This window comes from Meles meles, chromosome X (genome assembly GCF_922984935.1).
Source record: "Meles meles chromosome X, mMelMel3.1 paternal haplotype, whole genome shotgun sequence".
In the NCBI taxonomy this organism is placed as follows: domain Eukaryota; kingdom Metazoa; phylum Chordata; class Mammalia; order Carnivora; family Mustelidae; genus Meles; species Meles meles.
In genome coordinates, this window is record NC_060087.1 from 116,619,687 (window position 1) to 116,635,986 (window position 16,300).

The following is a 16,300-nucleotide window of genomic DNA, read 5'->3' on the forward strand; positions in this document are numbered from 1 at the left end:
TTTTCAATAAAATGCGTTCATGTAGATAATAAATTGTTTGAATTCTCCTTAAGGACAAGATATTACCATATTTAAATGAAATGAGTTAAATTTGGGATTAGTCACAAAGTACTACAGTAGACTCATCTTATTCTTTCTATATTCTATAGAAATATATATTCTATATTTCTATATTTCTATATTCTTTCTATATTTCTATATAGAATATATATATATTCTATATATTTCTATATTCTTTCTATATTCTATATTTCTATATTCTATATTTCTATAGAATATATTCTATATTCTTTCTATATTTCTATATTTAACAGTTGCTGTTTTTTTCTAAAGTAGAAATGTGTTTATTGAGCAGGTCAATAATGTATGGCTGTGTCACACTGATGAAAGTAACTGGACAGCTTGCGGGAGATTTTTACTTTACAGACTGTCTGCTGTTTGGTGCCATTGTATCAGCAACTGACCCAGGTATGTGTCCATGAGAGCGGAACTTCATACTTAAAGTACAGCATTTTGCTAGCAAAAGCACATGTGTGCAGTCCTTCCTTTGGGTGTAGAATTCATAAATTCCCATAGTACTGTACTTCCAATTGTAGAGGAAAAAACAAAATTCATGGGTCTGGCTTAAGCACCCTATTTTATTTTATTTATTTTATTCCTTACATTTGCCATTACTGGTCCTCAGCTTGATGCTCTTTAGACGATGGCTCTTAAGGCCTTTTCTACAGAAATTCAGGTTGGTGTCTATCTGAGTAATTGGGTATTTGGAGAATATGAACTAGATTAGTTAAAATGGGTAATAATGGTACACTTCCTTTCATGCTTTTAGAAGACCAGTTCCCTAAAAACCTCTGTTTATATTCAGCTATCTGCATGTAAGAATAAGAAAAATAGTTTTTACGTGATCGTTAGAAGGCAGTTGTGCTACCATTAGTGTGATTTAGCGTCATTGGTGGGCCTTACTATACATTAAAGAATTGTTTTTATAAAATCAGCTTTATGGTTATGATATAGTTTTTTAAGGTTTTATTTATTTTATTTTTTTTTTAAGATTTTATTTATTTATTTGACAGAGAGAGATCACAAGTAGGCAGAGAGGCAGGCAGAGAGAGAGGAAGGGAAGCAGGCTCCCTGCTGAGCAGAGAGCCCGACGCGGGGCTCGATCCCAGGACCCCGGGATCATGACCTGAGCTGAAGGCAGAGGCTTTAACCCACTGAGCCACCCAGGCGCCCCTATTTATGTATTTTAGAGAGAGAGAGCTGGGGTGCCTGATTGGCTCAGTTGGTTAAGCGTCTGCCTTCTGCTCGGGTCATGATTCCAGGGTCATGGGATCAAGACCCCTGTCGGGCTCCCTGCTCCGCAGGGAGACTGTTCCCTCTCCCTCTCCCTCTCCCCCTGCTTGTGCACCCTCTGTCTCTCTTTCTTTGTCTTTCAGATAAATAAAATCTTGAAAAAAAGAACTCTTTAGAGAGAGAGCACTCACACAAGCAACTGGGAGCTGGGGGTATAGAGAGAGAGAATCTCAAGCAGACTCTGCAGTGAGCACAGAGCCCCATGAGGGGCTTAATCTCAGAACCCCGAGACTATGACCTGAGCCAAAACCAAAGTTGAATGCTCAACGGACTGAGCCACCCAGGCGCCCCTGAAATATTTCTGATACGAACACAGCTGGAGAATGAATACAATTCTATGAAGTTAGGTGGTAATTTTCCTAATACAGTATTGATGAGCCTCACAGTTACGTTCACGGTAGCAACTTCGAGAAGATGCAGGCTGAAGACCTAGTGATGGGACCAAAGACTGGAGTTTTTGAACGAAGGATGCAAGGTTTCTTTCACTGGGCTTTAGGACCTTGGCAGAGATTTGTTCTGTTTGACTTTTTGCCCTTGTAAGTTAATCATCTTCTTTAATTGTCATGCAGCACAATTAAAGGTAGGATAATAAGCTTATCTCTGAATTCCTGTGTTAACTCTGATAACACAGGACGTTATATATAGGAAGTAGGAAAATATGTTCTCTACTCTATATGAAATGATTTTATAAAACTCAGAGGGCATTTTACAGAGGCATTTGTATAGTTCAGCATTTTTATTTTTATTTTTTTATTTTTAATTTTTAGTTTTTTAGCATTTTTTAAACTGAAAATCAAATTGCTCCCTTCAAGACCATCAATGCTATCCCCTTACTATTTAGAGCTGCTCCCATTATCTGTATGAAGATAAGATGGTTTTTGCAAGGAGCCAGTAGTCTCTGTTTTCTGCATCCTTTTGATGAGAAGCAAAGTCCTTGGCTTTTCAACATCTATGAGAAATCTAAGTCAACTGGACTGGCTACATTAATTCAACCTTCTGGGCTTGTGTTGATAGAGGTATTTCCCGAATGGCTCAAGCAAAAGTGTTCTGTTCATATGAAGCTGGACAGTTAACATTTCTTCTGAGTTATATAGGCATTTGCCCCTATAATAATTCTGTTATTTTGCAATAGAAGGGTGAGCCATAGGTTCTCTTTACGAAATTCTTTAGCACTGCTTTTGCCCTCCTTTTCTCAGTAAGCTTTTGTGTCAGTATATTCCAGATGAAATGCTTTGCAGTAGAAACTACATCTTTTAAAATGCAAGTTTCCTGTTTTATTGGTTGGCATTTGAAGGGGCTTTCCCATCTCAGATTATAATAATCTTTCATGTCTGCTGGGGTTTATGTAGTGAGTGAGCTGTATGTGACTCAGCAACTAAAGTTATATTACAACTTCAGCTCATCTGATTTTCTAAGAATTCTCATGGAATTGTTGCCTAGAAGTTTTTTTTTTTTTTTAAATCTTCTCAGATTGTAGCCTGGTCATTGGCTTCTTATTAAGTTAAATATAACAGCTGTAATTCCTGTCATAAATTTTATCTCAGCCCAAAACCATACTTGTGCTTTCATTTCCTACTATCTTTGCTAAACTAAACCGTGCCTGAAATTTGCAAGTCAAAAGAAACAAGTTGTAAGGCTCCAAGGAGAAAATGAAGTTAGCAACAAGAGATGCTTTTTGTAATACCCTTCTTCATCAGATTAATGATCACCTGGTCTGTAAGAAGTTCTGTATATATTCTTTATGGAAAAGAAATGTGCAAGACAAAGATGATTAGCGTTTGCATGAAACATGTAGGTCAGCTCAGTCCTCCAAGGTTAATTTCAGCTGTTTGTAAGATAAAGGAAATATTGTGGTACACAGTTAGGAAAAAGAGCAGTATTGACAGGAACATACTGAATCTTTAATATGGTAAGAGAATGTTTGTTGGGATCAGATTCTAAGAGGAAGAGATGAATTTCTAAGTAGCCATCATAATCATCTATGAAGGGCACTGTGTTACATTTGTAATGTCTAAATACTTCTCTGACTTTTTCTGCGTGCTAGTGACTGTCCTTGCCATATTCCACGAGCTTCAAGTGGATGTTGAACTCTATGCCCTTCTTTTTGGAGAGAGTGTCCTCAACGATGCTGTTGCCATAGTGCTGTCTTCGTAAGTGTTTGTTTTCTTGTTATCTTCTATATTTTGAATATTGGGGTACTAGGAACAAAAGTCGCTTATTGAATGAAGTACATTACAAATGCAGATGTTTGAAAGACTGAGGCATTGTTTTTTTTCCCTCTTAAAGAAATACATACTTACAGACAACATGGAAAATTAGGGGAAGAAAAAATGGTATATCCTGCTCACACCTAAAGACAATTACTTTAAAGATTCAAGACACTGCCTTTTATTCTTGTTTTCTATGCATGATGAGTGCTGTTTTTACACAGTTGTGACTGTGGTGTGTATATAATTTTTTTATTCTATTTTAACATGATAATGTGAACATTTTCTTTTTTAATTAAAATTTTGGAACAGATAAAATATTTACATGGTTCAAAAATAAAAAATGTATAGAGATATAACATAGAAAAGTCATGTTCTTAATCCTGTTCTCATCCACCTGTTCCCCCAGCCCCTTGTATATAACCATTTTGATTAGTTTCTTATGTATCCTCATATTTCTTCAACCAAATGCAACCACACGTATGAATAAATATTCTCATTTGCCTCTTATTTCTTATTTTAAAAGTAGCATGCTAAATGTAGTTTGTGCCTAGCTTTCTCTCACATAACTATATCATGGAGCTCTCTCTCCATGTTGAAGCAGAACGTTTACTCATTCTTGGTTTGCAGCTACTGAGTACCCTATGTGCTGTACTATGAACTGTTAAAGTTGGTTTACTCGGTCTCCCATGGCTGGAAGCATTAGAGAGTTTTCAGTCCTTTGCTATCCCAAACAATGCTACAGTGATTAACCTTGACCTCACCTGTTTTATACATGCATAGGTGTATTAGTTGGATAACTTTCCAGAAGTGAAATTAGTATGTTCAAGAGTAAATACATTTGTAATTTGGTAGACATTGCTACATTGCCTGTCAAAGAGATTATGCCACTTTGCACTTTAACCACTGAATTATGGGAGTGTCTGTTTCCTCATAGCTTCCCCAACAGAATATTTGTCAGACGTTTACTTTTTTGCCACTTTGAGGATTGAGCAATATCTCATGGTAGCTTAATTTGTATTTCTCATATTTAACATAGCATTGCAGAAATGTTTAATTTTTAGAAGTGGTAAGACAATTACTGAAATGAGCAATACTTTAATCTACTTATGAAAGTTTCTATACATGTTATTAGAAGGTGTTTGCTGGTGAAAGAATTTTTAGAAGTGTTAAGACAATTACTGAAATAAGCAATACTTTAATCTACTTATGGAAGTTACTATACATGTTAGTAGAAGGTGTTTGCTGGTGAAAAAATGAGTGTGAACCTCAGAGGGACTCGGTCCTGCCAACCCACTCCTACTAAGCAAATATCTAGCCCTGTATCCACCACCCAACAAATAATTACCTGACCCCAAATACCAATAGTGCCAGAACTGAGACACCCTGGTGTTTTAACCAAGCTCACTTGTACATTGTTCTTAACATTGCAGTTGGTATCATCTGCTCTTTTGCACTCTACCTTTTTGTCATTATTTATGATAATAAAATTAATACATTTGTAACAATCTCAAACGTATTTGATTTAGAAAGTAGAACATTCCTGAAATTTTAGCTCTCAAATAACCACTATTAAGATTTTCACTGAGGCTTTTCCATTAGGATATTAACATACATATAAATATGTTAATTTTCACAATTAAAAAAATAGACCAATTTTATTTTATTTTTAAATTTAATTTTGTTTTATTTAAATTCAGTTAATTAACATATGTATTATTAGTTTCAGAGGTAGAGTTCAGTGATTCATCAGTTGCATAGAACACCAATGCTCATTGCATCAAGTGCCCTCCTTAGTGCCCATCACCCAGTTACCCCATTCTCCCACCCCCATATTAATAATTTTTAAACAAAAAAGGGACAGTACTAAACAGACTCTTCTGTAACTTGCTTTTCTCATTTGGACATTTTACTATGTTAATACTTCTACCATCCCATTGTATGGTACACCACAAATTTACCTCTCCTGTCCCTTACCGTTTAATGTTCAATGTTTTCTAATACTGTTTTATTGTGAATGGCACTGCAGTGAACATATTTATGTGTAAATCTCTGTGAATCCTTATGAGCTTTTCTGTATGATTTTTAGAAGTTGAATTTCTAGGCCAGTGGATGTAATCAGTAAAAAATTGAGAGATATAGTCCTATTTCCCTCCAAAAATGTAATATAGGTCTATTTGAAAGCAGTTGCACTACATGTAAAAGGAGCCATAGGTATAGTAATACCCAGGTTCCAGGAATGTAGCACAGGGAAGTAGTCCAAAATTTGGAAAAAATGCAAAAATGCTCTTTCACATGTTTATTATGGTAGCAAAAATATTAGAAGCAAGTTTTACATGTCTGGCAGTAGGGAAATGGTTAAACAAATGGTTATATCCATTTGGACCATTTTTGACATCTTAAAAACCATAAAAAGTGGTGGGACCCTTTATGTATAGATAAGATCGCATGACATTAGAGGCCATTTCATATTTATTAAAATAATTTTTTAAACTTAACTGTGGAGGTGTGAAAAGAACTTGGTGTATATGGTATAGCAAGCCCATTTTTCAGCCTGAACCTTAAAAGGCATTGTGGTAACCACAGGGAAAATTCATTATATTCCTGGGCATGTGTTTTTTTCTTCTTCTTTTCTTTGACATGACTTGTATGATGTCTTTGAGTCCACTTTTTATAAAAACACTGATATGTCAATTAACTGAGATGAGAACTGATTTACTAATGGTAGGCACTCTCGCCAGATGCCTGCTGGCAACAGTGATTTTCTCAGCCACTTCTCTTTCCCAGGGTGCCCATTTTAAAAAGAAGCATTTTAGACCAGGTTTGGACTTGTAAGTTCAAGATGGAGAGTGTCTCCTGTAATTGCGTGTCTTGGCCACTTGCAGAGTGACTTTCTTTCAAAAGTTTGAGGTAGAGATCCAGCTGGGTAAGCTGAGTGGATTCTAATTCCTTGGATGGACTTTCAAGCCCTTTTCCCTATAAAAGTCTATTTCAGTGAGTGAATAGATGTTAGGCATTGGGCCCATTCTTGTATTCTAAAAGTTGAAAGGGTACTTCAGTCATCTTTTTTTTCCCATAGGAAAAACAAAATGTGACCAGGTTGAGTATTGAGCAGTATTCTTTATATTCTTATGCCTCTGCTGAAAACAAGTGGAATTTTTCATTAGTTTGTTCACATTAGTATGGTAGGGCTTGTAGGCACTCAGTGCTAGGAAGTCTTGAACAGAGTCATAGAAGAATAGTACTGCAGTGTCTTGACGCTGGAGAAAAAGGCTCGATCCAACTTCACAATAGAAGACTTTAAAACATTCAATCTCCTGAAATTGTCATTTAAAGTAAAAGCTGAATTTTCTTGCTAGCTGGATCCACCACAGGGTGTTTTGGTAACCTTTGTCCTTATTTTGGCAATTCAAATCAAAAGTTTTTGTCCCCTTCCCCCCGTACCCTCCTCCAGCCCTGATTTCATCTTTTGAGCTCAACGACACTAGAGAATATATTCATTTATTATTTTTAAGATAGTTTTTGAAGTAAAAGTTGCTTCTAGAAGTAAAAACGATCTCTCTTTTGTAGCTCAATAGTGGCATACCAGCCAGCTGGAGACAACAGCCACACCTTTGATGTCACAGCCATGTTCAAGTCTATTGGGATTTTCCTTGGGATCTTCAGCGGATCTTTCGCAATGGGTGCCGCTACTGGCGTGGTGACTGCTTTAATATCCTTTTGTTAATCTTTCCTTGTTAACTGAAAAAGTGGTTGAATACTGTATTCCATGGTCTCTCCTATTCCATAATTGCTGTTTGGTTACAATTATTTTTTTTAAAGATTTTATTTATTTGAGAAAGAGACAGCATGGGAGAGGAGCATGAGCAGTGCGGAGCAACAGGCAGAGGGAGAGGGAGAAGCGGACTCACCACTGAGCAGGGAGCCTGACACAGAGCTCCAACCCAGGGCCCTGAGGCTATGGTCTGAGCCGAAGGCAGACACTTAACTGACTGAGCCACCCAGGTGCCCCTATTTATTTATTTCAGAGAGAGAGAGGGGGGAGAAGGGCAGAGGGAGAGAATCTTCAAGCAGACTCCCCATGAAGTGTGGAGCCCAATGTGGGGCTCAATCCCAGGACCCATGAGATTGTGACCTGAGCTGAAACCAAGGGCTGGCTGCTTACCCGACAGCCACCCAATGACCCCATTGTGTTAGAATTATTAACCTTATAATCAAGGACTTGGTTTGAAAACATTATGTGATCATCTTTACCAATAAATAAAGGAATTTCCTTATTTTTGTATTGGGCTCCATGCTCTCCAACTTTCACTACCAGAGTCTAATTAGACACAGTGACCCTCTGGGAGTGAATTTTATGGATATATGCTAAATTGATATAAAGGTAAATATATTTCAATGAGCCTCTGGGTATTCTGCACTGCTATTCATTTGCTCTTTGTTGAATGGGACAAATAGGAAATGTATGACCATAATGTCAATTGAACAAAATCAGCTTCCTGGGTTGGGACAGATGGGAGTTCATCTCAGCTCTCAATGGTTTTAACCTTCAGTTCTAGAGTCCTTGACACTGCCACTGGTGTGGTATTAGAAATGTTGGGCAAGTCATTCTTGGGCTCATTCAGAAAGCACTTCTTGATGGCCTGCTGCATGTGAGTTGCTATGCTCTGGACATCAAAGGTGGGCAAGACAGACATGGCCTCTGCCTTCCTGGAGCTTCCATTATGGGAGCACTGGCTCTTCACCCGTGGGCCCTCAGTGTAGGAAGGTGGCAGGTGGGGACAGCAGGAAAGATGAGTGGGACTAGATGGTCTCTAAAGAGCTTCCAACTCTGAAACATCTAAGATATTTTCATGTAAAACAAATACTTTGGGGAGCACCTGACTGGCTCAGTCAGTAGAATGTGTGACTCCTGACCTCAGGGTTGTTGAGTTCGAGCCCCACATTGAGTGCCGAGATAACTTAAAAGTAAGGTCTTTAAAGAAAATAATAACAACAAATACTTTTTCTCAAGGATCTGTAAGTTTGCTCTCCTTCAGCCTTGTGCTGGAAGAGACTTGTCTTACAGCTTTTTACAGGTGAACTGAGGCACAAAGAGACAGTACAAAGTTCTGAAGGAGGAGCCAGGACAAATCATACCGCTGTCCCATTGCAGTCTCCTTGAGGGGAGGGAGTGTATCTTGTTCATCTTTCTGCTGTGGTACACATTTTTTGAAGCAGACGTAGATTCCATCCTGAGATTGGTCACAGGTCTGCACAGGTCTTTCCCCGGTCGACTAACAAATAATTTTTAGAATCGTAGAAGTGAGTGACATGCCACAGTTTCTTCATCATGGAATGCTCTATATCACAGAGGTGCTAGGGGAGCAAGTAAACATGAAATCTCATGGAAATGCCACGTTCTTAGTAATTGAAAATTGCTGTAATTAGGGAAGCTGTCTTGCTTTGGGTTGCAGATTAATAGTCAGAGGTGGCCTGTCATGTATCTGATCTGTTGCTCGCCTCTCTGACTGTCCTTTATGATGTGGTTTCCAGCAAGGCACGTGATACCCATAAAACAATTGGATTGACAAAACTGTGTGACTTCATGGAAGCAGAGACTGCGGACTCCTTGGTACAACGCTCCTTTTAAGAAGTCTTTCGCTTTGGTGCCTCCTTATTCTGTGTCTTGTGTTAGATTGAAGAACCCTTTTTTTTTTAAAGGTTTTATTTATTTATTTGACAGACAGAGATCACAAGTAGGCAGAGAGGCAGGCAGAGAGAGGAGGAAGCAGGCTCCCTGCCGAGCAGAGAGCCCAATGCGGGACTCGATCCCAGGACCCTGGGATCATGACCTGAGCCGAAGGCAGAGGCTTTAACCCACTGAGCCACCCAGGCGCCCCCCCCCCTTTTTTTTTAAAGATTTTATTTATTTATTTGACGGACAGAGATCACAAGCAGGCAGAGAGGCAGGCAGAGAGAGAGGAAGGGAAGCAGGCTCCCTGCTGAGCAGAGAGCCCGATGTGGGGCTTGATCCCAGTACTCTGGGATCATGACCTGAGCCAAAGGCGGAGGCTTTAACCCACTGAGCCACCCAGGCGCCCCTGAAGAACCCTTTTTGCCCTTTCATGGTTGCCCTGCCTCGACTATTACTTTTTATAGTCTTACTTGTGTATTATGAGATCCTGTTACCAACCTTGACAGTCTTACGTGACAAAGTTCACCAAATTACGGGAGTTCCAGCTGTTGGAGACAGGCTTGTTCTTCTTGATGTCCTGGAGTACCTTCCTCTTGGCTGAAGCATGGGGCTTCACAGGTAGGGTCCTTTCTCCTTTTGATCGTCAGCCTTCATAGGGAGTGACTTTGCCAGTCATTGCTTCCACTTGTGGACACATCCTCTAGCATTTGAACATACTTGTTAGCGTTGGGATTTGTGCTGTCACTTTAGAATATAAAAAAAGATTTTTAATGGAAGTGGATCCTCTTAAAGTAAGTCACAACTGGAAATTTCAACACTAAGCATATGATCTTCTGTAAAATACAAGCCTCAGTATGGAAGTCGGGAAGTCCCTTTGATGTGAACTTGGAACTTGTTGTCTTTATAGGTGTGGTTGCGGTGTTGTTCTGCGGCATCACACAGGCCCATTATACCTACAATAATCTGTCCACCGAGTCTCAGCATAGAACTAAACAGGTAAGAGAAGCTTATAATTATAGTTTGTGAATAAATGTTTCCTCCTTGGCAGCAAAACCAAAGTCTGTCTTTACTGAAAAACCATCTTTGTTTGGTTTCAGATGATGTCCACTCATTTCAGCTCCTCTTCTTTTGATTCCAAGGATAGATGGGATTGGCAGGTGGAAGGGTGGCAGCGTTTAAGGTAGAGATAGTTCATCAGAATAGCTAGGGGCCATTATTACTGTGGCTCCGGTGATCAGTTGGCTTCCCTTCCTTGTTTTCCTAATCAAATTGCTTTTAAGAGGAACGTTTTAGAATTTCGCTCAGGTCTGCCTAGAAGGACCGCTGAGTGATAGAAACAAGATACATTTCTGATCTGACTGGCTCTGCTGCTGGGTGACATGGAGACGATCAACCTCCCACGGGCACCTCGCAGCTGCTCTGTTTCCAGGAATGTCAGCTACGCCCGTGGTTGGGTTTCATATGGTGCCAAGTGATCGGGTGCTCAGGGAACCTGAAGGGACTTACAGAGGAAATAGGCGTAGCATTTCCTAGTCTCATGAGGCATTTGGGACAAATGAATGAATGCTATGAAGTGTCTGGAATAGAACTAAATGCATACCTGATTATGATTAGATGCTTTCAGTTTTGCCAAACGACTAGAACACAGTGAGATTAGCCTGGAAAGGACTCCCGATAAAGCAGGAGCAAATGTCCTTATTCTTTTCGTCTTTCTTCTGGAGCCACAAATTTAGTATGTGACCTGTGCTTTTTCCTAACTGTTCAAAAGAGTTAGACTTTTTTTCCCCCAAGCATATACGCTGAGGCTACAAATCCCTTTTATGAATTAATTTACTGTAGTAAGTGTAGAGAAGAAAATCAGCTGGGGTTTTTGGTATTTTTCTAGACAGTGGAGTGGGGAATTTAAAAAAGAAGAACAAGGTCTTTTGGTCTTGTTGGTGATATGAAGCTTGTATAACATTAGAAAACCCAGACTAATGGAACTTGTAGATAGCATGTTTCAAATGATATGCCATACAAGAGGTCAGAGAAGTGGGGAAATGGTTTGAGGCTTGAGGAGGTTGGAAAACTATCATCGAAGAAATGGTATACCTAGAAAGATTGGAAGGATTCAGGAAAGCATAGAGAAAGGATAAGAAAAGAAGCCATGGGGAAACAGTACTGGTAGAGGCAGAACAAAAAGGTAGATAGCATCAGCGAATGGAAGGAGGCAAAGTATGGCACGGGGGTTGGCAGACAGCGGCCAGACCTCCTGGTAAGGTCTGCGAGCTGAGGATGATGCTGCTGACATTTCTAAATGGTTGGAAACAAAAGAAGATGATTTTGTGACACAGGAAAATTCTTTGAAATTCAGACTGCAGTGTCCATTAGTAGTTTTATTGGCATGCTGCCACACCCATTTCTTTTTAACATGTAGTCTGTGGTTGCTTTTGTGCTACGTTGGTAGAATTGAGTGACTCTGACAGGGACCATGTGGCCCACAGAGCCTCAAATATTTACTCTCTCTCTCTGATCCTTCATAGGAAAAATTTGCCAGCCCTTGGAATTGTGGTTCAAAGCAGAGAGTCTGTGTTGTTCCAAATCCTGGTTCCACTGCTTGCTGGCTGTGTGACCAGGGACAAGTTACATAACTTGTCTGTTCTTCAGTGTTGTCATCTTTAAAATGAGGGTAACGATAGTACTTAGCTCATGGAGTTGTGAGATTAAAACGAGATAATGCTTGTAAAGTCCTTAGCATAGTATCAGACATATAGTAAAAACCAGATAAAGCTTAGCTATTATGCTTAAACAAATAAGTATAATTATAGCATATTAAGTCATTTAAAGTAAATTAAGTATGTACTTACTTATTTCCATTTTTAATTCCCCATTTTCAAGAATGAGGCAAGCCCGGTTTAGAAAGTTTAACTTGCCCAAAGCCACATAGCCAGCAAGTGGGAAAAACAGGCTTCAAGCCAAGGCATTTTGCCCCCTGGGCACATGTTGTTACTTAACCACTACCCTGTTTAGTAGGGCAGAGACTCGTGTGCACGAGCAGTGGTAGATAACTACGACAGACAGACGGATGCTGGATTACACAGGGCCTGGGATTCATTCATGCGGCAAGTCAAGTCGCAAGTCTCAGGTCCCTGCTGGGTCAGTAACACTTGCCTGGGCAGTGGTGTGAACGGCAGGGCACGCAGGCAACCGGGGAGGGGAGGAGCGCAGGGCTATAACCCACAAGCCCCTGCTCCCTAAACAAGGGCTAAGACCCACGTGAAAAGTGAAATCACACAAGGCAGTGATACAGAAGTTGTCATGAAGCGTTCAGTGCCAAGAGAAAAGAATTTGAACTCCGTCTTCCAGCCTAGAAGAGGGAGGTGTCTTCCAACTGCCATATCCGGAGAGACTCAGCAGATGAGGCTGTGGGATGGGGGCAGCAGGATACAGTTAGGGGCCTTTTGCAGTATTAGGGTTTGGGCTTGCTGAAAGCTTTAGACTAAGCCAGGGGCAGGGACAAGGAACATCCCCATAGGAAACTTGACAGGTTTTGGAGGAGGAGGTGGAAGACAATGACTAAACTTGGGGGATTGACAAAGGAAATGATGGGGGGATGTGCGGGGGCAACATTTCTGGCTTTATCTGTGGGACTAGAAATGTCATCCCTACATTTGCTCCCCTCTGAAGCACCTGTTTGAGGGATATACATGAGCTTTACATATGTGAAGTGTCTGCGTTGTTATCTTAGTGATACTCGTGTTTTCAAATTACGTAACTTAATGTATTTACTGGACTAACCTTTCAAAATTTCGTTTCAGTTGTTTGAGCTTCTCAATTTCTTGGCAGAGAATTTCATCTTCTCCTACATGGGACTGACACTGTTCACCTTCCAGAACCATGTCTTTAACCCAACATTTGTAGTGGGCGCATTTGTATCCTTTATTATGTGTTCTATTTTGAAAACTTCTTTTTGGTTGAGATTTGCACGTGTGTTCTGGAGAGGTGGTTAATAAGAATACATTTAAATATATAAAATTTTCCTCTGAGTAAAACAAAGGAAGAATTGCTACTCTTTTTCCTATTCTACGTATTCTATTCTCTTTTCATTTTGTTTATTGTACAAGTAACACAGGTTGAGATGGCAGAAAAAGGTCTCCAACCATTCCAGCAGTCCCCCAAAATAAAACTGTTAGTCCTTTGTCGCTGAAGGGAAGAGAGAGAGCAGATCCTGGGAAAGAGTTTGCAGTCTGCACCGTGGGGCAGTGGTTGCAGGATGGTGAAAGGCTGAAGGGGGCTGCTTTCCTCTGTCTCTGTCTCTGGCTTTAAAAACCAGTCAGAATGGAGAAGCTGAGTACATGAAAGTGGCACTGAGTAGTGCCAGCCTTGGGGGAAGACAGGAGAAAATGGGATCTAACATGTGTGGGGAAGGGTTGGCGTCCAGAGGGAGGAGGCACGGCTCGGCCATTGTTGCAGGAGAGGACGGGGAATGTAAAGATGCAGGTACACACCTGTGAGGTGGCGTTCCTGTCTGATGGCTTCTATTTTTATCTGTAAAGTAGGAGGTGAGAGCATCTGCCGAGAGGGAGGGAGGAGCAGGTGGCCTATCAGTTATCTATTGTATAACAAAGCACCCTAAAATGTAGTAGCTTAAAACAACAAGCACAAATTACCTCATGGTTTCTGAGGGTCAGGAATCCAGGAACAGCTTAGCTGGGTGCTGGCACAAGGCTCTCTCCTGAGGTTGCAGTCAGGTTCTGGACTGGGGCTCTCCTCTCTCAGGACTTGACCGAGGCTTGGAGGATCCTCCCCATCTCACTCATATGGCCTTTAGCCAGAGGCCTTTCTCCAGGCGACCTCCTCGTGGGGCAGCTCACAGCATAACTTTCCCCAGAGGGAGCGAGCTGAGAGAGCATGAAGATGGAAGCTGATGTGCCTTTCATAAACCTGATCTCAGAAGTGACTGTCATCCCTTCCTCCACACTGTATTGGTCACACTGATGGCCGCTGGTACAGTGTACGCAGGGACTCTACGAAGGTGTGAATACTAGGGGACCATCTTGGAGGCTGGCTCCCACAGGTGATCGGAGTTTTGAGGAGAGGGTTTGGAAATAGACGTAGAGAGCATGGGCAAGCGAGTGAGTGAGTTGACTGAAGAAATGCAGTAGAATTGCCGAGCAGTACTAAGGATGCTTTTGAGTTTGAGGAATAGGTGCGAACGGCAGAGTCGGTCTGCCCTGCGGTACTACTTTGTCCGGGAGTACTTGGCTGGAAGCATGGAGACGAGAGACGGGTCCTTCGAGGTTTGGGGTTTAGTCAAGTGAGTGCAGTGAAAACCCAGAGAGGGGCAGATGAGTATAGGGTACCAGGAAGAGTGTTACTAAGATGTGGCTGAGCAAGGAAGTGAGGAAGGGAGAGGACTAGTTGTTTGAGGGAAGAGTTGAGGGTTCTTTGGATGGGAGGTCCCAGGGAGATGGAGGTGGGGGAGGGATCCAAGGGGGATAGATAAACATGAGACATGGAAGCAGAGAGTGTGATTAGAGAGGGGGATATTTGAATTAGTAGTTTCCAAAAGAAATATTTTTAAAAACTACTTCAGAATGAAGTTTCTGCCAAAGAGTACCAGGAATATTTTTTAAATTCCAACTCTAAATAGGATCTCTATTAGAAAATAAGGTATTACTGAAATGCCATCCTGTCGTGTTTTAGTCTTCTGGGAATGAACTTCAGGCAGAAAAAAGAGAAAACCCTATTAATAAGAGAAGAACCCTAGTTGAAGACTCCCATGAGATCAGTCCCTTCGTATCCCACTAGTCTTTGAGAAAATTTGGAGCTGTCAACTGGCTTGATCTACTTACTTATCCAGAAATGAGGCTAAATATTCTCTATATGTTTCTGAGTCTGTGAGGAATTCAGGTTCCTCAGTGCAAAAGCCTACCAGGAATATTGACTTTTACCAGGAGAGCGTTGTCCTCTTGCCAGCTCTATTAGTTAGGATATAGGCTTGATGTTATGTGACAACGACCCAAATTAACCAAGGTTTAAACAAAATAGAAGTTTCTTTCTTGTGTCAAAGTCTGAACTAGTGTGGCATCTCAGGGACCCAAGCAGCCTTCTTGAAACCATCCTTCAGGAGTTGCCCTTATTCTTAGGGGCCAGCATGGCTTTCCCCTGTGTCTGCCAATTCCCTTCAAGGACATGACCCAGAACAACCACACATCACTTCCACTTAACATCCATTGGGTTACACATACCTGCAGGAGAAGCTGGGGATTCTGTTCTTTCTCTCGGGGACTGTGTATGCAGATGAAAATTGGAGGTAAAAGTGAGGAGGGTCTGCTGCTAGAGAGGAAGGGAGGGATGCATATTGGGGATATAACTAGCCGTCACTGCCACATTGGCCCATGTGTTTCGTTGTTCTTTTTTTTTTTTTCTTTTCTTTCTTTTTTTAGGGAATCACTATTTTTGATAACTTTTGCATTCTAGACTAGTTTTAGAAATACAGAAAAATTGTGAAGATAATATAGAAAGTTCTCCTATACCCCACAGCCATGTTCCCCTGTTATTAACTGCTCACATTAGCATGGTACACTCATCACAATTAATGAACCAGTATTGACACATTACCGTTACCTGAAGCTTGTCCTTCAAGCAGATTCTCAAGAGTTTTTCCCTAATGGCCTTTTTCTAGTCTAAAATCCCATCCAAGATGCCACATTTCATTTAGTTGTCATGCCTCCTTAGGTCCCAGTTGACTGTGACAGTTTCACAGACTTCTTTTTGATGGTCCTTGATAGTTTTGAAGGGCCGCTGCAGAATGTGTCACGACTAGAATTCCTGATGTGTTCCCCATGATTAGACTGGGGTTGTGCATTATTTGGGAGGAAGACGCAGAGGTAAGATGCCATTCTCATCACATTAGATCAAGGGCATGTATTCATTAGCACGTGAATAATGTTGGTATTAGCATTCATCACTTGACCGAGATAGTGTTTATCAGGTTGCACCACTGTAAAGTCATTCATTTTTTTCCCCTTTCTCTATTGTCCCACTTGGAAGGGAGTCACCATTACGGCAGGAAGTTAGG

The 16,300-nt window shown here is 40.8% G+C and overlaps 1 protein-coding gene across 4 annotated transcripts in view; it reads left to right on the forward strand.

Annotated features, from left to right (window-relative positions):
* SLC9A6 (solute carrier family 9 member A6) overlaps positions 1-16,300 on the forward strand; it is a 53,250-nt gene that overhangs the window by 13,504 nt on the left and 23,446 nt on the right. For all 4 annotated transcript variants that reach the window (XM_045994973.1, XM_045994975.1, XM_045994972.1 and 1 more), the window contains 6 exons: positions 356-468; positions 3,398-3,503; positions 7,131-7,272; positions 9,750-9,855; positions 10,145-10,233; positions 13,035-13,148. In XM_045994973.1, coding sequence (XP_045850929.1) covers positions 356-468; positions 3,398-3,503; positions 7,131-7,272; positions 9,750-9,855; positions 10,145-10,233; positions 13,035-13,148 — 670 coding nt within the window. The remainder of the gene's footprint in view (positions 1-355; positions 469-3,397; positions 3,504-7,130; positions 7,273-9,749; positions 9,856-10,144; positions 10,234-13,034; positions 13,149-16,300) is intronic.